The sequence below is a fragment of the Nelusetta ayraudi genome, unplaced genomic scaffold, assembly GCF_046127955.1.
Source record: "Nelusetta ayraudi isolate G7.1 ecotype Tasmania unplaced genomic scaffold, CSIRO-AGI_Nayr_v1 ptg000022l, whole genome shotgun sequence".
Classification (NCBI taxonomy): Eukaryota; Metazoa; Chordata; class Actinopteri; order Tetraodontiformes; family Monacanthidae; genus Nelusetta; species Nelusetta ayraudi.
Genome location: NW_027466072.1, coordinates 4,336,757 through 4,363,061, shown reverse-complemented (window position 1 = coordinate 4,363,061; position 26,305 = coordinate 4,336,757). Strand labels below are relative to the sequence as shown.

Below are 26,305 nucleotides of genomic sequence, written 5' to 3'. Positions count from 1 at the left end.
AGCGCCACCCTGGCTATACACACTATCTGCTCATTACTCAGTCATTAGCAGGGCCACGCTTTTAAAGGAGGGAGGGATCAATCAATTGTCATGGGTCAATGTTTTGCAGCCCCCTTTATGAACCCTGGGTGGCTCCGTAAATTAAGTACAGTAATTACTCATGTTAATTACACAAAGACGGTGGCTCACATTGATCCGCAACGAGGTTTTTGCATAATGTAAATGGTATGATGAGTAAACACTGTGTCGCACTGGAGTGCTTGAGAGGAGAAAAAGGGAGAGGAGGGTTCGGGCTGAGTGTAGGCAGCAGGTTATTTTTTTCTTCCTTTTGTTCATTCCATACGGCGGAAAACAAGTTCATAACACGTTTGACAGAATTTATCAGTTTTGTTGAAGTTTTTCTTTTATATCGATACATTTCAATTAAAGGCCCATCAGTGCAAGTTTCAGTGGCCTCTGGTGGTCGGAAAGAGTATTGCAGGAAATGTTTTCTGATGTCACACTTGATTTCACATCTTTCTTATGTGGGTTTGTTTGATTTAATTATGTCAAATCACGGTAAATAAACAATTAATTAATTGGGGGTTTTTATCCAACTAAAGACAAATTTGACAGTTTCCATTCAGTTTTTTTCTACTTTTTTTTCTCTTTCAATGTTGCATATTGGGCCTTTAAATCTGATTAGAAATTAAGTTATTGAATGGTTTATTTAACAATTTAACCATTTACCAGTTGAGTCTCCTGTTTTTGTCAAGTTATTGAAGAAAAAAAATCGTAATCGGGGATGATTGGGTATTATAACTATCAATAAATGATGGCTTTGTGTGGTGATTACTTACCCCTGTGGATTCAAATTAAAGTCATCCAAGAGGATTTTTCTGATGTTATTCAGTATTGAGTGTTGAGTAAGTGACCAAATCCCCGCACTCTTCAGACCATTGTGAGATTTCCTCAGTGTAAGTATTTAGAGACATTCAATTCCTCTACAGGGAGCGACGCTTGTGCAAGTGTGCGTGTGTGTGTGTGTGTGTGTGTGTGTGTGTGTGTGTGTGTGTGTGTGTGTGTGTGGCTATGCGAGTGCTTAGTCCACAGTGTTTGATGCACAGCTCATATGCTTGAGAGGTACTTTGAGGAAGGATCGTTGAGCTGCCTCTCATGCTGAAAAACAGTGTAAGCACCAAGCCAACCCCCCCTTAAGTGAGTCTTGTTTTATGAATGTGTCCCTGGGCTGAGGACGCCAGGTTCTCTCGTCTTTATACATACACAATAAAGAGGGATAAACAACAGCACACCGGGCTGAGGACGAGCAGCGTAATTAAAGGTCCTTGCAGGCCTAAATTGCAGAATAATTTAAGTCAAAAGAATGAAGGGATAATTAGATTTTGCCAGGTAATTTTCACTGCTGGCAGTGATAAGTTGACAGCGTAATTTATCAGCATGCACCTTTGAATAGAAGGAAATCCTCATCAGGATGTAATCAGCTGTCATCAGCGCTTTCAAGCGTTTGCAAGAAAAAAATAATAAATATGCATAATAGGGTGGTTCAGTGGCAGCAGCGCACAAGCTGATGGAAATGTATTTGGTGCCATCTAGAGGCAAAGGTGTAGAATGAAACAACTCAGAGCAAGTAATTCTATACACACACACACACACACACACACACACACACACACACGTATACATATATATATATGTATGTACACGTATGTGTGTGATATGATATTAAGATATCTCTGAACGCCTTTAGGTTAGGTCATAGTTATTTTAAATAGGTTCATGGTTTCACAACAAAACATCAAGGTTTCACTTCAGTGTTCAGTTAAAAAAAAAAAAGAAAAGAAAAAAAAGAAGAAAAAAACTGACTCCCGTATGTAAACATTTTCGGTCTTTGCCGCTAGGGGTCAGCACTCAGTTGTTGCTGACTAAGTTTCCGCTCTTCCGGCTTCTCTTTCTTGCTTTTGTTTGGCAGACGCATGTGCTGCTTTCACGTACTTATCGTGAAATATGTTTTCTCATGCGAAACGCTGTGACTATCCTGCTGTTTTCTGCTATCGTTGATACTTATTTCGGGGACATAGTTGTATTTTATGTAGGGATTTCAAAATAGCAAACAAAGATGAACACTTGATACACATCTTGTGTGGTCACACTTTAACTTGGATCCATTCTTTTTTCCAGATAAAAGTCGAAATAGCAGTAGTATGTTCGTCTTGCCTTATTTGGAGCGATCTGACGAGTAGAGTGAGCAACATTTGCCAACACTAGCCACAGTATCGATTCAAGTTAGTATGTTTTTTGAGTAAACGCATACATTCCGAGTTCACGTGAAGGCAGCATCTTGGTTTGGCGCAGGCGCATATCCACCATCAACACATTGCACGCCTGTGTCGTCTCTCTTCCGACAACATGGGAAAGTGAACTGTCAGCGTGCTGCTCTCAGGAGGAAAAAAAACCCAGTGATGTAGACTTGATATTAGTTTGATTGGATTTCTTTTAGATATTTGAGCAAAGTTAGCCGGCAAAATGGTGAAGGAGCAGTTCAGAGAGACGGATGTGGCCAAAAAAATGTGAGTAACTTCTTGCTACTGTACGGAGGCTAGCCGCCGGTTAGCCGCTAGCAAAGTCTCCAAATAACCTGTATCGAAGTTTATGCAAGATTCAGAACAAAGATTTAAAACGGTTTAGGGGTATGAGTTCAAGTGGAGGGATTCTGAGACGGGGGGTACAGTTGACTAATGTGTTGTCTTGCGAGGAACATGGGCCAAACAGGCTAATCTGGATGGTACAACTTCAAACTAATTACGAAGTTTATGATGTTGCGAGCTTCCATCAAGACATTCAAATCAATGCCGCGCGAACATTCTCACTGACCTGTTCAAAAGACAGGACATCCACCTATGCGTGGGTGAGAGAGAGAGTTTGAGACATTTACATAAGGTTTTGATTTGTGTGTGTAAGACCGTTTTTGCAACCATTGCAGTTCATGTTTTTGATTTGTGTGTTTCACGTTTATCAACAATGTATGTCGGATAATTCCACAGAAGGCAAGTTTGTCGGTTTGTACGTTTTTGCGTGTGCATCCGTCCAGCATCTGTTCACCTGCGTACTGGCGTGCAGGACACCGCGCATTTATGAGAAATCATTTGTTTCTGTAAACTGCCAACTGAAGGGTGGGTGGGTGTCAGCTACTGGTACTTTGTAAAATAGAAATGGGTCGAGTTATGCAGTGTTTGTTGCAAAGGTGGCGGAACAGTGTCAGAAATAAGGTTACACAATAGTGATGAGTTCATTAGAAAGTCTGTTCCTGTGCAAAAGTGAGGAGGCATTGCTTCTGTCAGACAGAGGAAAATGAAAACCAAGCAAGGTGTCAGTTCATTATCCATCTAAAGTACATCAACATTGTTTAGACAGCAGTTGAACGGTTGTGTCGTCATTTCTTTTTCTTTTTTCTTTTTTTTAATCTATTAACCCTGTTTTGTTTTTTTATCCCCCGCTTGTCTATTTTCACAGAAGCCACATCTGCTTCGGCATGAAGTCTGCCGAGCAGATGCGTCAGCAGGCTCACATTCAGGTGGTCAGCAAGAACTTGTACAGCCAAGACACCAGCCGCACCCCGCTGCCGTACGGCGTGCTGGACCACCGCATGGTACGGCAAGGAGACAAACCGCCTGCTCAGGCTGGAAACTTTGTCAGTGCACATGGTTTATGTCTTGGTTATTCTTGCAGGGCACCAGCGAGAAGGACAGACCTTGTCTGACATGTGGGAAGAATCTGGCCGACTGCTTGGGTCACTATGGCTACTTGGATCTGGAGCTGCCGTGTTTTCACGTCGGCTACTTCAAAGCCACCATCGGGATCTTACAGGCAGGTTTTTTGTTTGTTTCGTTTTTGTCTGTCTCATCTTGACTGATCATGACTGTCATGACACTTTTTTCCTTTATATTTATTGATACTCACTCAGTGTGAAACCTGGGTCTGTTTAGACGCACACAAAGCCGATGCACCCAAACATTCCTTTTAAAGCCAGTCACTCAACAATGGATTTTTTTATTTTTTAACCAATTTAGTGAAATTGGATCATTTTCGCACGTCTCAACTGACATTATCTTACGGCACAGTGGTTGAAGAACACTGGTCTAATGTGATGATCTGTCATGTCTCCAGATGATTTGCAAGACCTGCTCCGGCATCATGCTGAGCAAAGAGGATAAACTGCAGTTCATGGACGCGCTGAAGAGGCCCAACCTGGTGTACCTCCAGAAACGAGCGCTAAAGAAGAAGATCTCTGACAAATGCCGCAAAAGAACCACCTGCCCGAACTGTGCTGCTTATAACGGTGAAGAAGAACATTGACACTTTTCTCTCTGGTTTTGTCTTTGTGCCATCGTGACCCACCGAGAGCTGAGCTGTGTCTGTGTTTTTTTTTTTTCCCTCGATAGGGACGGTGAAAAAGTGCGGCCTGCTGAAGATCATCCACGAGAAGTACAAGACAACCAAGAAGGTGGTGGACCCCTTTGTGTCGGAGTTCCTGCAGTCCTTTGACATGGCCGTCGAACACAACAAAATGATCGAGCCGCTGCTCAACCGAGCCCAGGTGAGACTCTAGGACGTTTACACTGCAGCCGCTTGCTGCTCATGAATCGGTGAATGAATAGGGGAAACGATAGCAATTCGATCTCCTCAAGATGATGGAAAATGCATGGGGGGGGCAAATTAATTCTCACTCATCCACAGCGCTCATCATCATTATTATTATTATTATTATTATTATTATTATTATTAAGGCAAGACAGCTTTATTTGTTTAGCACATTTCATACACAAGGCAACTCAATGTGCTTTACATGATTTAAAAGTTCAAACATTATAAAAGCATTCAAAAACCAAAGAACACGGCTGTCAAAGACAAAGACAGCTTAAAATGCATAAATAGAGCAACAATAAAGGGGAATAGAAATAAAAATATGACAATAAAATATAATGAGATGAACAAAGTAGATGACCAGTAGCAGAACTTTAAAGACTGTTCTGTAGCTGACTAGGAGCCAGTGTATTAAGTGCATACATTTCCCCCTGAAGGAAAATCTGAACCCGCTGGTGGTGCTGAACCTGTTCAAGAGGATTCCCCAGGAGGACGTGCCGCTGCTGCTGATGAACCCGGAGGCGGGCACCCCCGCCGACCTCCTCCTCACCCGCCTCCTGGTGCCTCCCCTCTGCATACGACCCTCTGTGGTCAGCGACCTGAAGTCGGGCACCAACGAGGACGACCTCACCATGAAGCTCACCGAGATCATATTCCTCAACGATGTCATCAAAAAGGTCTGGAACCTGCCATCCTTCAGGACTTAAGAAATGTGGCTCCGCAGATCTCCAGAGAGAGAGAGAGAGAGAGAGAGCCGCTGTGCACACGTTCTAAATCCTTCTCTTTTGTAGCATCGGATGACGGGGGCGAAGACCCAGATGATCATGGAGGACTGGGACTTCCTCCAGCTGCAGTGTGCGCTCTACATCAACAGCGAGCTCTCCGGCATCCCCCTCAATATGGCGCCAAAGAAATGGACCAGAGGATTTGTGCAGAGGCTGAAGGGGAAGCAAGGCGAGTGTTCTTTGGAAATAAACCTGTGCTTAGCACTGAAAAAGACGCGTTTCCACTGATTTAAATACACTTTTTATTGATGCTGGCAGAATGATAAATGCCCTTGGTGACATCACAAAGAACTGCTCTCCAGATCTGTGTCGTTTAGCTCACACTTTCCGACTGGTGGAGCCATCAGAAGTAGTAAAGGGTGTATTTTTTTTTTTTTTTTGACACACTGGTTGTTGACTAACACACAAGCGTGTGTGTGTGTGTGTGTGTGTGTGTGTGTGTGTGTGTGTGTGTGTGTGTGTGTGTGTGTGTGTGTGTGTGTGTGTGTGTGTGTGTGTGTGTGTGTGTGTGTGTGTGTGTGTGTGTGTGTGTGTAGGTCGATTCAGAGGAAACCTCTCAGGGAAAAGGGTGGATTTCTCCGGCCGAACCGTCATCTCCCCCGACCCAAACCTGAGGATCGACGAGGTGGCCGTCCCCGTTCACGTGGCCAAGATCCTCACGTACCCAGAGAGGGTGAGTCCCACAGCGGACACACACCTCACACACCTCACCCTTTGATTGCCTCTGGTTCATGTGCTGTTATCATTTCTGTTCTAGGTCAACAAAGCCAATCTGGAGCTGATGAGGAAACTCGTGCGTAACGGTCCCGACGTTCACCCGGGAGCCAATTTCATTCAGACCCGTTTCTCGCAGATCAAACGGTGGGAAAACGGCTGTTTTTTTCTTTTTCAAAGCAGCTGGACTCGCTTGTTGTTCCGCCGGCTAACTCCTTTTTCTTCATATAGGTTTTTAAAGTATGGAAACCGCGAGAAGATTGCTCAGGAGCTGAGGCTGGGCGACCTGGTAGAGAGGCACCTGATCGACGGCGACATCGTGCTCTTCAATCGGCAGCCGTCCCTGCACAAGCTTAGCATCATGGCGCACATAGTACGTGTCTGAAGATGCCGCTTTGCTTCTTATCTCCTAGAAATAGCACAAAAGTAACATTGTAGGTATATTAAAAGTCATCACCCTGGCCAGTAATATTATCTCCTGCCGAAAATAGATTCACTTTTCTCTATCTAGTTTTTGTCATCTCATATTTCTCATTATTTTCTCATCATCTCATTATTTCAGGTCAGAACAGGGTTCACAGGGCCATTTTGGGGATTAAAATAGGTCCTCCAACCTGGTTAAATATATTTAATACATTTTGTATTTTAAAAAGTGCAGCTATGAAAAGAAAATTAAGAAGAAAAGCTTCTGTGCGCTTTTATAACTCCCCTGTTCTTCGATAATAGCCTCAATTATCCTCAATATGACTCTTATAAACTAATACTCCATAACCTTGAGTCCTGACCTTGCAGCCTCAAATCAAACAATAAAACGCTAAACACAATACATTTTGATCACTGAAGGAGCCTTGCTTGTGAATTTTTTTCTCCTCAAACTCTCAGGCCAGAGTCAAACCTCACAGAACGTTTCGCTTCAACGAGTGCGTGTGCACGCCGTACAACGCCGACTTTGACGGCGACGAGATGAATCTTCACCTGCCACAGACCGAGGAAGCTAAAGCCGAAGCTCTGATCCTGATGGGGGTAGGCAGTCCGCGCAGCACACCTTGCAACTGAAACACTGACCAGAGTGCAGGTTTGCCTGGAAAATAAATATGCATTGAAGCCATGTTAAGTTAAAAGGTGTACTTGTTTTTATTCCACAACACTTGGGCTCAACTTACAGGTCCATTTGTTGAAAAGCTCTCATTCCACCTTCTAAAACCTCCTGCACATGGTTTCTTTTTGAAAAAGGCCTTTTTGAAAAGTGCCTGTTTTCTTTCAACACACAAAAGGCTTCTTGAAGCTGCGCATGCTGACATAATGGCCCCGTAGCCACAGTAACAGCACAAAGTTATCCAGTTGTGTTTCCTGCAGTGCTGCTGTGTTGCTCTGGTGCTACAGAAGTCATTCTCTGTTCTGAGAAAATGAAATTGTTTTTTTTTCTCCCTGTTCTTCCTACAGACAAAGGCTAATCTAGTCACACCAAGAAACGGTGAACCCCTGATTGCTGCTATTCAGGACTTTCTGACAGGTGGGTGTCATTACGTGTGTCACAATGCACCGCAGTGCCACTGTGATCTTTCAGAGGCATTTCCACTGAGAGAAGACTGTAATTCTCAGCACCTGTTGTTATATATCTGCTGTGTCTTTCAAGCGTTTTGAAAAGCCTCCGTGTCTGAGCGCCATTGTGGTATTTCAAGACTGCCTCCTCTTCACAGGGGCTTACCTGTTGACGCTGAAGGACACCTTCTTCGACAGAGCGAAAGCCTGTCAGATCGTGGCGTCCATCCTCGTGGGCAAAGACGAGAGAGTCAGGATCACACTCCCCCGCCCAGCTATCATGAAGGTTGCAGAGCCACATCGATCAATTAATTTTTGGGATCAGTTAATCTATAGCTGCATTTCCATTACGCAAAATAAAAGCAATATTTCTAAAATTTCGACAAAGTACGATTGCGATTTGCAGGTGTTTCCATTGAATGGTTTGAAGTGAATCATCTCATCAAATCTCGTCCCGTGAGATTTTACGAGAATTACGTTTTCTTTTGTTACGTTTGTTTGCTGTCAAGAATGGTTGTTATATTTTTCTCTTTGATTACTTGTAAAAAAGAATATTCTGTTTCATCCTCCATCCAAACATAACGCGCCATTTTCACTTGAAGTGAGCTGGTCAATTGACCCCGTACGTCACGTCTGCTGACGTGTAAATGCGGAAAAAGTCTTTCTATGACAGCCAGCCCGGTCACTGATCTGCCACTAACCCACCGAGCCTGCCGTGTGTCTGGCAGCCCATGGCCCTGTGGACCGGCAAGCAGATCTTCAGCGTCATCCTGAAGCCCTACAACCAGTGTCCCGTCAACGCCAACCTGAGGACCAAAGGCAAACAGTACTGCGGCAAGGGGGAGGATCTCTGCCACAACGACTCATGTGAGTGGGAGGAGTCCGTTTCAGCCAATCACTGAAGTTGGTTTTTGACGTCTCATATGATGCAAATTCATTTTTATCCACGTTTTCAAACAAAACATGCATCTGTCCTGCCAATGAAATGCCTTGAAAGGAGATCAAGTCAGCCTTACTTTTGCTTGGCCATGACGTCAGCCCTTTGTGACATCACAAAGGGTCCCTATACCTCACTGTTATATCTTCCTGGTTAGTGGCAACACCTTCAACCACGTTACTTTTCTCCCACTGGACATCCTTGTTTTTGTCCTCTTTCAAAACGTGGAGATCCACGGGTTTTAGCAAGTGGCTGCAAAAAGAGTGCTTATCCAGTTCACAATGTGAATCTGCAGTGAATCCAGTTCACTGCAGATAGCAGTGAACTGGATTGTGAACCTTGCGCGGCCACTCCACGGGAGTCTGAGATGGTTTGCACATACGTGTCCTTTCGAGAGCCTCCTCCCGTCTCTGTTCAGCTGGACTCGACTGATGGATGGGCAGAATGAAATTAGTCATTAATCACATCCATCCCATCGGAGGATATGATTAAGTCTTCCAGATCAGCCCGCAATTTTTTTTTAAATCACTTTGCATTTGATCAGAATCTAATCAAGGCACAAATAAAATTTTGCGTCTGTCTTCTTTCTCCCGCTATGTCCACACGTTGATTGACTTTAACCTTTTCCTCGAGGCTGTCGTCAGGTCGAGCGCTGCGCTGTCGCCTGCTGACACCGGTCACGGCACGATTTTTCGGACATAATGGCCTCAATTTCCCTCGTCACACTTTTGCAGACGTGGTGATCCACAACAGCGAGCTGATGTGCGGCAGCATGGACAAGGGCACCTTGGGATCCGGATCCAAGAACAACATCTTCTACATCCTCCTGAGGGACTGGGGGCAGCTGGAGGCGGCCAACGCCATGTCTCGCCTGGCCAGACTCGCCCCGGTCTATCTCTGTAGGTGTAGGGAATATATTGTGACAATATATGTATTGTTTTTAATGTGATGAAAAAAAAGCACAGGTTCTTTCTCACATGAACATCAGACGATACAAGAAGAATCAGTTCAGTGCTTCTCTAATCTAGGAACTATCTTGGGTGCATCTCAGGGTTGGACGCAACATATTTAAGCTATTTTCTAACATTTTAGCTCAAGTGCAAAGCCAGCATGACTTGGACCTCTTTATTACCTACGTTAGGTTTATGGTATCAACACCTTTCCTTGATTATAAGCCTGCAAGAACATGCAGAGACTCGCCAGAGGAACGCGATTCATTAGAATAAATGGCTAATTTTAGTATTATTAAAGTGCTATTTAATTCATTATGCATACTTTCTGTCTGTCTAACCTTCAGACTGGTGATTCTTTTCATTTCCTCCAGCTCTGCCCCCTCCTGATTGCTTGAGGTGTTTTTTCAATAAATAGGTGCTACTGAATATTCTCAACAGATAATTATATATATCATTAAAAATGCAGTTTCTTATACTTTCTACCAGCACGTTGGAAGTGTGCAGCAGCAGAATGGGAAGATAATTTTCAGATCATTATTTTTTTAATTCAAATGTATCTCTTTGCAACACCTGTATAAATTCCATTTTCTAATAGCCTTTCTGTTGCATCTGGTGAAAGTAGTATTACTGAGGGAGGATTGTCCTTCACCCTCAGTCATATGAAACCAGCCTGTCCAATGAGAAAAACAAACAAAAGACACATGGAGTCTGAGATGGACTCCAGAGATGTGGAAAACCTAAGATGATTTCTTTTTTTTTTCCACCCATGGCCTGCAGCCAACCGAGGCTTCTCCATTGGCATCGGTGACGTGACGCCCGGCCAGGGGCTGCTCAAGGCCAAACAAGACCTGCTGGACGACGGTTACAAGAAGTGCGACGAGTACATCGAGGCGCTGAAGACGGGCAAGTTGCAGCAGCAGCCGGGCTGCACGGCGGAGGAGACGCTGGAGGTGCGGACCGTGAATCCTGCAAGCTGCAGGCTGGTGCAAAGGCGCTGTTTGAAATATCGACGCGGGTCGGTTTGAACGAAGGTGTCGGACAGAACTCAGTAGAGGTCATTAAAATCCCGGGAGAGGCAGCATGATGCACTCGCCTCCCAGTTCAGCTCATCTGTGGGAATGTGCACGCAGAGAAAAGTGTGCAAGTGTAGGAGGAGAAATGACAAATGGGTCCTAAACAGAATCTGTCGGATAGAAATGTAAATAAAAAAAGAAAAGTGCAATCAAACCAAACAACACCAGTCAATAGTCCGGTTCGGTGGGTGACCTTGGTCTGGAATTGGCTTCCCACTGAGACTTCTAATGTGATCTGGCCGACGTCTCCCGGCCGAGAACAGATTAAATGACAGAATGTTCTGCCGCCACTGTTCAGTAGCTCTCATCAATGTGCTGCTGATGAACTCTATTGTCCACATGTGAAATTTACACAAGCACAGGCAAACGTTAGAAGGCATGACAATTACTGACCAGTTGCTCTGCCACCTGGCTACTGTGGCCAGTTTATTTTTAGTATTTATTTAAAGTTGTTTTTTTCACTGTTTGATTAATATTGAGACTAATGTGCTGTTATGTTTCTGTCCATTTATATGTGAAATATTTATTACATTTCAGGAGTTGTCTTTCACTTTTTTTTTTAAATCATCGCTAAATTGCTGTAGTATCGGAACACTCTTCTGTATTATAGCCATCAGCAAGCGAAAAACTGCTCGGGGGGGGTGTTCCCTGGTTGCTTAGTGCTTCATCTTGCTGCAAAGGCAGTGATTTTTTTTTTCCTCGCGCAAATTGTCGTCATTTTTTACTCTTGTGGACCTGAACATTCTGTTTTAACTGTCACAGTTTTCCTAAGGTGTTTAACTTCTGTGTTAGTTCAGGAAGAGCTTAGCCTGATTTTAGGATGTGATGTTTACTCTCGTGCAGTCATGACCGGGATTGTATCTATAATTCCAATCTCCATTTCCTCCATTGCATTAGTGTGATCACATGACTTTGTGTGCGTGATAACGTCCAAACTCCTTGTGGTGTTCACACCGAACTGCAAATTAACGCTTTTGATTGGCTGCCGTAACTGCGGCCACAGCCATTAATATTATTAGCACAAGAATAGCCCAGCAACACTAATTTACACCTGGAATTGGTCACGGCCGAGTGTGACTGACTTGCTCATATTATTCACTGGGAAGTTTATCAGATGTCTTGTCCGGGCAATGAATAAGGAAATGAGGTGATTTCTCTCAATTACAACCCACTGTTACAGCTGTTTGGAGACGTATAAATCGGGTGTTTTTGATTAACGCCGCAGATTTATACTGACATTCATCAGAAAATGGCACCAACACTGAGCCATCGGGTTATTTCCAAGCTGGAGCCTTGGAGCGACGTGTAGAACGTACAGTATCTTCGTTTTTGTTCAAATGACCAAGACGTTATCGAGACTAGAGAGTATCGAGACCGAGACAAGACCAAGTCATTATATATCAAAGAAAAATAACAACAAAACAGAAGAAAAAAAATGACCAGTAGCAACATGAAGACCAAAGTTGTAGTACAACTCTACAACTTTCTGTGACTAAACCTATAATTGTGTGACTAGTTAACACGTCTTGCAGCTCCAGGCTTGTCTTCGTAGCTTCCTCATATCTGGCAAACCCTTTATCTCAAACACCAAAAAAACCTCTCTCATATGTAGAATGTGAAACCCGATTAACGACGGCAGCAGAAGTTGTCGATTCGTGCAGTGTGCGGAAATAATGAAGGCAGAATTGTAATTTCTTTTCTATCTCCTTCTTCTCGTTTCCAGGCTCTCATCTTGAAAGAGCTGTCCGTCATCAGAGACCGAGCCGGCAGCGCCTGCCTCAGGGAGCTGGACAAGAGCAACAGCCCTCTGATTATGGCTCTGTGTGGCTCCAAAGGTACCCGACTCTTTGCCGCCGTGCGGGGTGCAGCTGCATGAGTCACATTCAGAAAGATACCATTACAGTTCCCCTTTGAGTTCACCCACGCCCAGCCTCGCTGTTGGACTTTTCATTTATACATGAACACCTGAACATGATGGCAGGAGGGTATTTAAATTAAGGTTTAATTCAGAGAAGGCAGAAACCTTCAATGACTCATTCATTAGAATATAACTGGCTAAAAGTTCTTACGAAAAAGAAATTGTTTCTACGGCTAACTAACTAAAGAACTACCCAAAATTTATCATTCTACTGCCAGAACGTCCACAAAGCAGGATTCATGCTGTTTTTTGTTTTTTTTTCTATTTAACACATCATTATCTCCTGTAACGTGTGACCACGCAGGCTCCTTCATCAATATCTCCCAGATGATTGCCTGCGTGGGCCAGCAGGCCATCAGTGGCTCCCGGGTCCCCGACGGCTTTGAGAACCGATCGCTTCCTCACTTTGAGAAGCACTCGAAGGTGAGAGATCCGGTAGCTCGCCACTGCCACCACCGGTCACCGCAACACGACGCTAATGAGGACACGTCGCTAGTAACTTTAAGCTTTTAGTCCTGCACATGGTGCTCAAGACCTCCAGCAACACAAGAGACATTTCACGAGTGCAGATACAACACTTCATAGGACATAACATGCATATTTTGTCCCTGGGACTTTAAATGTTCTGTATGACAGATGGTCCAAACTCTCATTCACATCAAATCAGCGGCACGTCGGAACTTCAAAAGGTCCGATTTTTGTAGCTGTCGTATTCTGTTTGACCGCTGGCAGCTGCAGCCACATGCAGACTTCAGTTTCAACACTGCAGTCTATGATACGGAGTCCATGTGCTGGAAAAGAAAAGAAAAATATTACAGTCAGTTGATGAGAAGCTTCAAAAAGCGGCATTGGTGTCAATTTGTTTTCAGTAAAGACCGATTTTCTTGTTTGATTATTGTATTATTGAGTTTTATTTAAAATGATTATGCAAGGAAAGACATCTCATGGAAGAATGAGTTGGATGTGTAAAAGCGATGTCACACTCGATGAAGTGCTGTTATCTTCAATTAAAGCCGTGACTGTGTGTCTTAGTCCCGTCTCTCACCAAACAAACTCGATAAATAATATCAGCAGAGTTTTTATTTATTCACCTACTTGAGGATCCTCAGTCTGAAGGCCTGTTTTCCCTCCGACAGCTGCCCGCAGCTAAAGGCTTTGTGGCCGACAGCTTCTACTCCGGCCTGACGCCCACCGAGTTCTTCTTCCACACCATGGCTGGTCGCGAGGGTCTGGTGGACACGGCTGTGAAAACCGCCGAGACCGGCTACATGCAGGTAACGACCTGAACCGCCTTCCTGCGCGCCTCCTTTTTCTAGCGTCGAATAACCGAGTGCTTTTTGTTTTATTCCCCCCGCCCCTCCTCCTGCAGAGGCGCCTGGTGAAGTCGCTGGAGGATTTGTGCTCGCAGTACGACCTGACGGTGCGCAGCGCCACCGGCGACATCATCCAGTTCATCTACGGCGGCGACGGCCTGGACCCCGCCGCCATGGAGGGGAAGGACGAGCCGCTGGAGTTCAAGAGGGTACTGGACAACATCCGAGTGAGTGGAGGCAGAGGCTGCGTCTCTCATGCCTTATATCACCGCAGCCCACCCTCATACCTTCCTAATCTCTTTTCATAACCCCCGATCTGGTCTGCTCCACGGCTGTATAGTTCAGTAATGAGTCGCTGTCAAAGGTTGCACACTCCTGCGCAGATATATTGCACGCAGAAATCCTGCTGAAGGAGAAGGCAGCACCGGATTAGAAGCAAACGAGAAGCTTTTGAAAAGAGGAAACTGCAGCAGCGGAGCTGAGTTCCTGCCAGCTCATTTATCCGTCGTATCGAGCGACCTCGCAGAGATCTTGCACAGGGACACGTTCATTGAGTGTGTCAGAGTCTTGCGAGTAAAGCCAAGCCATTAAAAATCTTTGAGTGACGGAGAAATACATTTAATGGTTTGATTTATTTGCACTTTTTCTTTTACCTTTAGTCTTATTTTATTTTAATTGCTGTGAAGCACCTTGGGTTGCATGTTATTGTATGAAAGGTGCGATACAAATAAAATTTGATTTGATTTGATTTGCAGGAAGCAGGCAAACTGATTTACACTACCGGTCAAAAGTTTAGACGCACCTTCTCATGCAATGTTTGTTCTTTGTCTTTAGTTCTTTCTACATTGTAGAGATATATTGAAGACATCATATATATGAGTAAGATATATGTAAATGATACAGCAAAGAAAAACATGTTTAACTCTAAATATGCTTTTTATGAAAGGTGGCTATTTTGGAGAATTTAGACACACTTTTATTGGCGTCTACATAACTCCATGTGTGTTCACAGGTAGTTTTGATGCCTTCATTGAGAAACTGCAATGTCCATAGTCATGAGAATGGAAGAAAAGACATTCAATTCATAGGGTGTGTCCAAACCTTTGACTGATAGTGTATATTGTTAAGATGGCTTTTCAGAACTCCAAACACAGTTCTGTCTGACGTGCAAAAAACATGAAAATTCTTTCAATTTCAGGACTCTGTGAAGCCTGATGGGGGGGGGGAGGAGTCTTACAGGTTCCTTTGTGTGTCTATATATGGCGCACTGAACAACATGAAGCCCCTCGTGTCTTTAATCAGCACTGTAATTAAAAGCGAAAGCGTGTTTACCGAGGAAGATTAATCCGGCAGATGGTGAGACCTGCAGGTAAATTACCAGCGCGGATTTCAACATCTGAGAGACGAGGCAGTAAAGGCACACAGGAAGTGTGTGCAAGACGCACTGCCGACCATTAATGTCCTCCGGGAAATGCAGATCAGACATAATAATAAATTGAGTGAAATTGTTGTGGTGGATATTTCCTGTTTTGACCGAGGTTGAGGCTGAGGTTGCCTCAGGTGCGACTTCAATCAGACCTGTGTGACTGTCTGTGTGTTGTGTCTGTGTGCGTGTTGCTTCTGAATCTGATCCAATGTGATTCTCCCGTCCCGGCCCACCCAGGCGGTCCACGGCTGTCCAGACGAACCGGCCCTCAGTCAGAACGAGCTGGTCCTCACCTCCGACGCCATCATGAAGAGAGCCGACTTCCTGTGCTGCAGGGACAGCTTCCTGGAGGTAACCGCTGCGCCGCCACTCTTTCATTTCCCTCTCCCTTTCTGTGTCAGCCGCACCTGGTGAAATCGTTTGCAGAAGAGCCCCCGGTGCATTTCTAATGAGCGGCTGATTTATTGAGCGCCGGCGACGCAGACGGGCCTCCCTCACCTGCCGCCCTTCACCGTTGGTGCGATATTCATCCTGCTGTCCCGCAGGAAAAAACAAACGCTGCTGCGTGCGGAGCCGGTGGCGCAGCGCAATGACTTCCAGAGAGTGTTGCCAATTTTCATTCAGATAAGTAAAGAAGGCCTGCCGCAGTGCTCGCGGGCCATGATTATCACAGGCCAGTGGCTCACCAGTGGTGGTAAATCATAACTTAAAATAGGGTTTCAAAAAAGTAAATGGTTCACATAGTTTGAACTGCTTTGTGGTAGCGGTTTTGAACGCCAACAAAAAGTTTGCATCCAAAATAAATTTACGTTGAAGAAAAAACGGGACAATTCTGTATTCTAAGGGACGGTTGGCAACTCTACTTCCAGAAGAGAAGGCGACATGAGAGCGCCCCCTGTGGGCGACGTTCTCCCCCTGCTCCCTCTGTTGCGTTTCGCTGACACACTTGAATCTCCTCTTCCTCCCTAAATTGGAGGTTTGCACAAAACAGTCGGGCACCGAGAGTGGTGTCCTCAGGAGTGTAGTAAGTGTTGTGTACTCGTGTCGACACAAGGCGCTTTCTAGCAAACAGCGCCGGTCCAGTTGTCGCTGTTGCATCCTTGTTTGCTCAGTGGATGTTTGGTCTCGCTCCGCTGGGGCTTCACGACGACGTGCAGGGAGCCGCTTGGCTGCGATGCAACCTGCAGTGCAGCCACTTTAAACCCACTTTCCCTCCCACTTGGAGAAACCCCTCTCTGTGACTTTTACAATTACAGCTAAATGACTACATGGTGAGTTTAACAAGACACAACTGGATTTATTTTGCGCCTTTCTTCTCGTCCGTGCTCTGAATACTAAGTAGTTTTTGCCTCATGGGCGGAAAAACAACTCACAGCTGTTCTTGTTTCTTTCAACCGTCGGTGGCGCTGCCAGCAGGATCACCAGCTATTCACCGTCTTCCATCCAACTGATTTTTCTCTCCTAATCTTTAGGGGGGAAATTAGCTTTTTGCACATCCTGAGAAATAACATGGGCTGTGCAGAATTGTTGACCTTGAAAGAAATCAGGATGGTCACATGTTGCACCTCTTTTTTTTCTTGTGAAGGAGTTAACTGGCACAGGCTCAGAGAAGTACCTGAAGGTATGGCGGCCAAGCATGCTGGCTTTGGATTCAGCATGTGGTGCTCCACAGGGAAAGATCAACGTTTACATTTTGAAAAAAAAACAAAAAATATAAGAAAACAGTAACTCCATAGCTGTGCGTATGAAATGGAAAGCGTTCACACGCTGATGTATGACAGATTGCTCAGTGAGATCTAACAGGAGCTTTTATATCTTCACCTTGTTCTTGTTGACAATAACAGCAGCATGTGCGTGTGTGCAATGTGTCCAAAGAAAAGAAAACACACATCAGAATGTGCAGGCTTTGTTCTGAGCAAATTGCGGAGGCTCATTTTTGTCCTCTGTGCGCTGGACTCCAGGAAATCCGGAAATTCATCAAGAGCTTCTCGGAACGCATCAAGAAGACCAGAGACAAGTACGGCATCAACGACAACGGCACCAGCGAGGTAGGGAGCCGACACTCTGTGGACTCGCCTGCAAAGTCCTTCACTCTGTCAGAAACATGAAGCTGTTTTTTTCCCCCATTCATTGCATTTCTGCAGCCCAAAGTTCTGTATCAGCTGGACCGCATCACCCCCACCCAGCTGGAGAAGTTCCTGGAAACATGCAGAGACAAGTACATGAGGTGCCACCTTCTGTTCACGTCAGATACATTTTTTTGCACCCCCAAATTCACATGAATTACATTTAAATGCTTTTGGACTCTGGTTTGAATAGCTGACCTGACACGGATGAAGCAGCTCTATGGTCAGATGAGTTTTAATCTGAGTGCATAGACATCAACAATCATAACGGTGGAGACGATGACCACCATCATCATCATCATCATCATCATCATCATCATCATCATCAAATTGGGAAATTACACTGTTGAGCACTTTAAAAACACTCAAGTCAATCAATGTGCAGCAAACAACGAAAGCAGATGTGCAAAAGACAGTAAAATGGTGCAGAGGCAGGGAGAAGCAAGGTTTTCTAAACATAGTGCATTATTTGCCATTGAGTCCAGGAAAGAATGTCCAGAATGCTACCTGTCCCACAGTGGAGAAGAGTTATAGAAGAGTTAAAAACTGGAGAAAATAAATTGTTTGTTTAAATTACTGTTTTAAAAAATAGATATATTTTTTATCAATTAAAATAAAATATGAAATACTGTCCGTTTTGTCTGATTTGGTCTAATTTTGAGTAAAAATGTCAGAAAAAAATTCAATAGCATTAGTGGTTTAGGGTTTACCAGCAAGTGAGCGCGCATGCTGCACTCACCATCCAATCACTGCTCACCTTCGGTACCGCACACACATCCAATCCAAGTAGGGAATCTCTGGGTTTCAAGACAAAGTGGAAACTCAATGTGGCGCTGACCATGAAACCAACCTCTTGGCTTCACCACAAGTTATTGCCAACCAATGGCTGATGTTACACTGACTCCTCCCATCTTTATATACAGCCAATGGTTTCAACTGGCTGTCCGTCAAGAGGCCATCAGCCCAAATGCACTTTTTTTCTATTATTTCTGTCATTCTGTCAGCCTCCGGTCTCATCGCCGTGTGTTCTGCCCGCAGAGCTCAGATGGAACCGGGCTCGGCGGTCGGGGCTCTTTGTGCCCAAAGCATTGGAGAGCCCGGCACTCAGATGACACTGAAAACCTTCCACTTTGCCGGCGTGGCTTCTATGAACATCACCCTGGGCGTCCCGCGCATCAAAGAGATTATCAACGCCTCCAAGAACATCAGGTACAAAAGGACGAGCCTGGCGCTGGACCGGCGGAGATGATGATCGACCACCTCTGAATGGAGTCGGCTTGAATGGCTGCAAAAGGCCTCCGGCAGGGACCTCGCAGCGTTTAATCCCGCGCTGCTCTGCATCGACTTGAATGAACATGATGAACGTGGCCGAAAGAATTCATCCTGCCGCCCCCAGAAATGTAATCTTGCAATGAATCTGGCCGCCAATCCTCCTTCTGCTCTGTGCACAGCACCCCGATCATCACCGCTCACCTGGACATGGAGGACAACGCTGACTTCGCCCGGCTGGTGAAGGGGAGGATCGAGAAAACTCTTCTGGGAGAGGTCTGTCTCTCTTTAAAGGTCCCCTTATTGTGCCGCATGTGCAAATGTGAAATGAGAAAAAAGCTTCTCTTTGCTTCATCTTGCAAAAAAAAAATGCTGTGATTTGTAAATCAGCCCTTTGTGATGTCACATAGGGCCGCCATACCGCACTCTCACTTTGGTGACAACACCCCTAGCCAGGTGTTGACTCCGCCTCCCACCCCAGGGCCTCCTTGTTTGAACAAAAATATGTGAAAGCTCCCAGTCGCTTTTAACAGGAGGCTGTAAACAGGGCTAAGTGTGCTTGCATTGGGTGTAATACGGTGGGTGGGGGGGTCACCTTTGAGAGCGGCACTGTTACTTCCTACATGCTGTACATGTGCGACTGTGAGCACGTGCTGAACTCCTGTGGGCGTCTGCGGCAGATCTCCGAGTACATCGAGGAGGTTTTCCTCCCAGACGACTGCTTCATCCTGGTCAAGTTGTCCCTGGAGAGGATCCGCCTGCTGCGGCTGGAGGTAAACACTGACCTCTGCACACGCTTCTCACACACTCACACGCCTCCGTGTTTGTTTTGCCCCCGGTGACAAATCCGTCGCCGTTGATTCTCGACTGGTTGGACACGGTCAGTGAGTCGCCGCTGGGTCTCTGTCCGCGAGCCGCCAACATTTTTATTGTTTCCTGCATGGAAACCTGAAGAGTGAGCAACTTATTATTATATTTTGCTTTCATTATTATATTATTATGACAGTATGCTGGTTTTAGGATAAGTGGCCATACGGCAGAATGTTTTTGGGTGGATGTTGAAATAAACGGAGGCTGAAGTTCATTCCACAATTTTTTATCCGTACTTGTAGTCTGCAGTGCAACAGATACTATACACAGTACCGCTACTATAGAAGAAGACAAATAAAAACTTTCAGACAATAACCTCATTTTGCAAATTATAATGTTCTAAAAAGTGCCTAAACATTATTATTAATGCATTATTGTATTATACGCCCTGCGATGAACTGGCGACTTGTCCAGGGTGCCACCCTGCCTTTGCCCTAAGACAGCTGGGAGAGGCTCCAGCAGACCCCCGTGACCCTGAATAGGAATAAGCGGGTATAGAAGATGAATGAATGAATGATTGTATTATTGCATGTTGTTTTCTCAACATTTTTCTCCTTTCTTGTGTGTTGTCACGGTGGCAAATTAAAAAAAAAAACAAACCAAGTGCTTCCACACAGTAGGTGTTAAACTGGCTGGATCAGATCCACGGATGCAGCGCCTCTACCAGAACCTCTCTCAGTGCCTCATCCTCTGCGTCTGCAGGTCAACTCTGAGACGGTGCGCTACTCCATCTGCACGTCCAAGCTGCGGGTGAAGCCGGGGGACGTGGCCGTGCACGGCGAGGCGGTGGTGTGCGTGTCGCCGCGGGAGAACAACAAGAGCTCCATGTACTACGTGCTGCAGTCGCTGAAGGAGGACCTGCCCAAGGTGAGCCACTCTCTGCCTGACGCTGATGTCCTGGCTGGCCGGGGGCCTGTTCAGAGCCAATGAAATAAGTGGGTTTTTGGACATCCCTAAAAAAAAAAAAAAATGTATTCAATCCCAGTTATTGTCAATGTTTTTTGTGCGTTTTTCAAAAGGCTTGCCTGCATTAGCGGCACACAAATGGAAATTATTTTGTTGTTTATTGTGAATGAGACAAAATAAGAAAACTAAGTTCTTGTCGTTCTCCTGCTCTGGATTTGTTGCCAGGGACATCGTCTCGTTCTGAACTCAATGGAACTGTGCACATGGAGCACATGGGTCAATGTTGGTGACTGAACACTAAAACTAGGCCCTTGGAGACTTATTATTATTCTGATTCTTCATGCAGTACATTGCACCATGAATCCATTAGGTGTCAAAAACCTTTTTCCACCGCTGCAGTTAATTGAACTGTGCGAGTGTTGGAGGAGCCGCAGGTGTCGGGATTAAGTTCGGTACACACGGTGAGTAACATCATGAAACCTGCGAATCTGACGGACGGACAGATGCTGCTCACGTCAGCCGTCGGTGAAGGAGGCGGCTCTTTGGGTGGACGTGATAAAGACGCTCCTGAGTGCTTTTCAACTCCTTTCCTGGGAATGGCAAATGTGTTGTGGAGCTATTATTGCGAGTGAGTCACAGCCGCATTAAGGTTGCACCCGCTTTCTGCCGGAGATGAAGCCTGCAGGCAGGGCCCTAGTGCAGATTTAAAGGGGCAACATGCCATTTTTGTTCTTTTTTTCAGATTTAAGGTACTTAAAAAAAAATATTGGTGAGTGAATCTGCAGCGGTGTTATATCAAACCGGTGGCTGTTAATCTCAAGGTCTTCCGGGCTTGTTGTCTACAAAGCCAGACCGTCCGCACATGCACGTGAATCTCCTCCCGCTCTTAAGAGCAGCTGCCCATTCTAAATAGTGCTACTGTAGGGCAGAATGCAACTTCAGAAAACCCATGCAAATAGCACGAGGCGCGCTCTCACTGAATGCTAACGCCAGCAAAAACTTGTTTCAGTTGACGTTGTAAGGAAGCACATTGCATTCACTGGATGAAAAAAAAAAATGTAGGCACCTTATCTCGTAATTATGAGATAAAATAAAGAAAAAGAAAACTTCTTTCTAATCAGTGGGCAATGATGGCGCTAGCACAGTTAATCTGCTACTACTACCTTCTCAGTTTGAGACACTGGATTTCTTAAAAATGTGCTGTAATCTCAAATCGCCAGGATTGTTGAGGTGGAAAGCCCAGTCAGTCTGACGTGCTGGATGTCACTGTCTTCCTGCAGGAGCAGTTGAATCAACACAGGTTGCTTCATGGATACAAATTTATGCATTTCAAATTCATCCAATCTGGTTTGGTTGTGACTCAAAAAACTGCACGGCGTCTGTTACAAATCGCAGATGATCCTCATCTCGAAATTCTGAGTTCTTTTCTCGTAATTTCGAGACCTTGATCTTGAATTAAGAGAAAAGGTGTCTAATTTATTTTTTGTTTTGTTTTTTATCCAGTGAATGCAGTGCGCTTCTGTAACGTTGCGTCCTCTAGCAGTGCAAAACAATTGAACTGTTGCACACTTTACAGATCAGCAAAAAAAGAAACAAAAAGAGGTGCTCTGCCTCAGAAATTGCACGACCTTGCGACCTCCGTCTTGACCGTGGCCGACTGTGCCCCCCCCTTCCCATCTGCAGGTGGTGGTCCAGGGCATCCCCGAGGTGTCCCGAGCCGTCATCCACATCGACGAGCAGAGCGGCAGGAACCTGTACAAGCTGCTGGTGGAGGGAGACAACCTGCGAGCCGTGATGGCCACGCACGGCGTCAAGGGCAGCCGCACCACCTCCAACAACACCTACGAGGTACCTGCACCGCGGCTTCCCCACCAGTCGCCGCCTCACGTCCGTGAAGGCCAAATCCTCCTTGGATTGAATTTGAATTGATTCTCTCCAATAGTAAAGGAAACCAGCCCCCCCAACCCCTCTCCCATATGAAATTAAACCCTTTCCTCCGCATATTGAATGAAACCTTCCCTTATATTTGATTGGACTTTTACCCTCATATTGAGTTAAAGTGGTTGCTGAGTGCCCCCCCCAACCCCAACCCTCCACCCACTGTCAAAACACTCCTTCATCAATTTCATCACTATAATGCCGCTTGCACTTTGCGCCTCAACTCTGTTTTTTCACTCGGAAGCAGCAGATGAGAAAGTGTCCTTGTGCTTTTTCCATCAACATATTTGTTTGTCAAAGCAGAGCTCTCTCTCTCTCTCTCTCTCTCTCTCTCTCTCTCTCTCTCTCTCTCTCTCACCCTCTCTCTCTCTCTCTCTCTCTCTCTCTCTCTCTCTCTCTCGTCTGAGAGCATCAGCGGATCAAAGGTTGTCTGCAAAGGCTGTGAGTGATAATTGCCGTCCATGTCACTCACAGAATGAGGTGGACCAGGACGTTATTGGCGATCTGGCTTCATCTTTCCACATCAGTTTCCCAACTATCTGTCTGCTCAGGATGGAGGCTTCCTGTTGGTTTTTAAGGGAGACGCTAACCGCTAACCGCTAACCCGTGAGATTTGATGACAATTAAGTTTGCTTTTGTTTACGTTTTGTTTGCTGTCAAGAATATTTTTCTCTTTGATTACTCGTAAAAAAAAAATTGCGTCTCTTCCGTCCAAGCATAACTCAACATTTTCACTCGAAGTGAACTGGTCACTTACATCCTACGTCTGAAAAGCCACCTCATGAGAGCGTCGAAACCTTTTAGCCATATTTGAGAGGTTTTTCAAAGTTCAGGTGTTTTTATGCCTAATTTCTTATTGCGATATTTAGGTTTTTGCGCAACTCTAAGGTTAATGGAAACGCAGCTAGTGTTGGCAAAGTGAAAACACTCCCTTGATCATCTTTCTTTTCTCCTTTTAAAAAAAAAAAAAAATCATCCAGATAAGATGCATTGCTCCAGCATCCATGCTAAACCCTTTAGCATCTGTAAACAAAGCCTAATTGACTATGGATTTTAGAATAATTAAGGCTCTTTGAAAGCACTTTCTCTCGATGGATGAGCTTCATTTCTACAAAAATCTCAGCGATCCAGCCGCCGTTCCTGGTTATCACACCGGGCCAATCGGGTGTCTTCGATTGGCGGGGCCAGAGACAGTGGTAGCATATGGTGCCTGGGCGGAGAGCAACACTCGCTGTGACTCACTGAGCGGGGGTGGGCAGAACAGCCTGGAAACGGCCGATGAATCTCATCCTGACACTAATTCCTAACACGGCGATGCAAGACGGACTCCACTGTCAACGCTAAACACCTGAATGACTCAGTCGGTTCACTGGAGACACATTCGGCTCTGATTGTATTTTTCCGGTGGCTGTTTCCGTGTTTGACTAGGTGGAGAAGACGCTGGGCATCGAGGCCGCTCGCTCCACCATCATCAACGAGATCCAGTACACCATGGTGAACCACGGAATGAGCATCGACCGCCGCCACGTCATGCTCCTGGCCGACCTCATGTCTTACAAGGTGTGTTGTAACCCTCCCCCCCCGCCCTTCCCCTTCCATTTCTGTTGTTTTGTGTTCATGCATTTTCTCCCCCAGGCTTATATTTTACCTTTATTTGTAGCTGGTTTTTTTCATGAACATTATTCTCTGACTTGCCGAAGTTAAAACCGATTAATCGTGTGTTGATTTGCATCTGTCAAATTCTGTTATTTTGCATTTCAAGACGGTTTATAGAATAAAATGCCTTTCTTATCCCACAGTGGGGACATTTGCACAATTGCAGCAACTGTATAGTACAAAAAAGATGTTAGCAATAAGGCAATTAAAAAAGAAAAAGAAAATATTTGTAAATTGCAGAAAACAATAAACGCAGGGAACGTCAGCAGGATGCAGTGTGGAAACGTAGCGCTACGGCTTGAGGAGCCGACCTCGGGCCGATGAAAGGGACCAAAACATTTTGCCTCGTATTAAATCTCACTGCGATCGATGCGTTCATGCTAACAGCCCTATTTATTTGTCGTCACCTGCACATCAAGGGTGAAATACTGGGGATCACCAGGTTCGGACTGGCCAAGATGAAGGAGAGCGTCCTCATGCTGGCCTCCTTTGAGAAAACGGCCGACCACCTCTTTGACGCCGCCTACTTCGGCCAGAAGGACTCGGTCTGCGGTAAGTGTCAGGAGGGTGCTGAGGCCGAGTCACCTCCTCAGCAACAGCTGCTCTTCAAACCCCCCCTCCCCTTCCTCCCTGTTGGCAGGAGTGTCCGAGTGCATCATCATGGGGATACCCATGAACATCGGGACGGGTCTGTTCAAGCTGCTGCACAAGGCCGAGAGGGAGCCGGCCCCCGTCACCAGGCCGCTCCTCTTCGACAGCCCCGACTTCCACCTGCCGCTGGCCACGTAGCACCAACTGTGCACAAACAACTACAGCAACAAGAGGAGACACACAAGAGGAGACACACAAGAGGAGACACACAAGAGGAGACACACAAGGATTGCCTGGCATGGTTGTTTCCAAGGGCTGTGGGCCAAACCCCACTCGCCACAGACTCATTTGCCTTATGTAAATACTAAAGTGCCGACCGGTGCTGTCGGGTAAGTTATATTTTTTATTTCACCGACATGACGGCTGATTTGGTGTGACGTTTTTTTTTGGTTTTTTTTTGAGAACGCTAAATTTGATTTGGGCCGAGAGGCTTTTGTGCAGGTGAGTGACACAGGAAGTGGACTGGCTTGTTATTTAATGTAAATTCAGAGGAAACTTTTTAAGCTCTTCCTCTTTTTTTATTTGTTTGTGAACAGATATCATGTCATCAAACTCTATGAGAATCTAAAGTTTTGCCCAGCGTCTTATGTAAAGATGGACGTTGCTACGTAAACACAAGCAGCAGCTTTAAGAAAAAGCTGAACTTGATCCCACCATCCAGGTTTCATCTGTTGCTGTTCGGTTCTTAGTTTTTGCCCTTTGGCGTGAAAGCTTTTCTTTGCATTTCAGCTTCTCTGCTTTCACAATCCTGTTTACAACCCTGACTGACTGTCAGATTAACGCAGACGAGAGATTTATTTCTTCAAACCAAAAAAAGCAAAGAAAAGTCATGCAATTTCTTTTACCTCTTAGCTCCAGCTGGAGGCAAATATTTAATGTGAAGGAGAGAATTCATTATGGCTCAAAGATTAATTTGACACAGGAAGCCTGTGGGCAGGTCAGTCACAAAACAAGTGGAATTAGTTCATTAATTATTAGTGTGAATGATACAATGTGAGTAAAAAGAAAAAAGTCAATCAATCCTCAGTGGATGTAAAACATTTTTACTTGTTTTGTACACGGCTCTATTCCAGTGTTAAATTAGATATATTTAACTTTACCGGCGAGCAAGTCTTCAAACTCGAGGCAAATTTCAAGTTCAAGTGGGAGCTTGTCACTGATATCAAGCTACGTACAAATGTGCAAATCAAATAACAAAAACAACACAAAATGAAATGAATAGCAAATAGATGTTTTGTTTATGGCACATAGTTTTGTCCTCCTCTTCCACGCTGAAAATACTTTCTCTGTCACCTTTGATTTGTCCTTCATGAAGAGTGTTTGTTACAAGGTCAAATGTCTAAAACATAATAAAACTAATGCTGAAAAGGTGTTCCCCCCACCCCCTCTCCTGCTTGTACTGTAATACAATCAGTTCAACACAACAGGAAACATTTAGTTTACCGAGGAACACAAAGAATATTCAAGCAATTTACCAAAAATACTTTCAATATCCAGAAGTTTTGTTTGTAAAAAGAACAAAGACACACTGAAACATGCCTTAAAGCCGACGTGATTTAAACCGCAACGCTAACAGCTAACGTTTAC

General features: G+C 45.1%; 1 protein-coding gene across 2 annotated transcripts; it reads left to right on the top strand.

The window, feature by feature from the left end:
- Positions 1–2,368: 2,368 nt before the first annotated feature.
- On the top strand, positions 2,369–26,090 carry polr3a (polymerase (RNA) III (DNA directed) polypeptide A). Of its 2 annotated transcripts, XM_076028193.1 has the most exons (32): positions 2,369–2,567; positions 3,511–3,646; positions 3,727–3,864; positions 4,165–4,336; positions 4,440–4,594; positions 5,079–5,318; positions 5,433–5,595; positions 5,963–6,099; positions 6,184–6,287; positions 6,372–6,513; positions 7,023–7,163; positions 7,584–7,653; positions 7,841–7,968; positions 8,411–8,549; positions 9,354–9,518; positions 10,350–10,522; positions 12,369–12,480; positions 12,868–12,986; positions 13,700–13,837; positions 13,933–14,103; positions 15,540–15,653; positions 16,888–16,923; positions 17,264–17,350; positions 17,447–17,529; positions 18,467–18,637; positions 18,880–18,973; positions 19,378–19,470; positions 20,270–20,434; positions 22,157–22,321; positions 23,840–23,971; positions 24,487–24,619; positions 24,708–26,090. In XM_076028193.1, exons 1-32 carry the CDS (start codon positions 2,524–2,526, stop codon positions 24,854–24,856), a joined length of 4,209 nt encoding a protein of 1,402 aa, XP_075884308.1. In that variant the 5' UTR covers positions 2,369–2,523; the 3' UTR covers positions 24,857–26,090. The 2 variants fall into 2 exon arrangements, with proteins under 2 accessions (XP_075884308.1, XP_075884307.1); XM_076028192.1 differs by lacking the exons at positions 2,369–2,567; positions 3,511–3,646; positions 3,727–3,864; positions 16,888–16,923 and having other exon boundaries at positions 4,168–4,336.
- Positions 26,091–26,305: the final 215 nt, after the last annotated feature.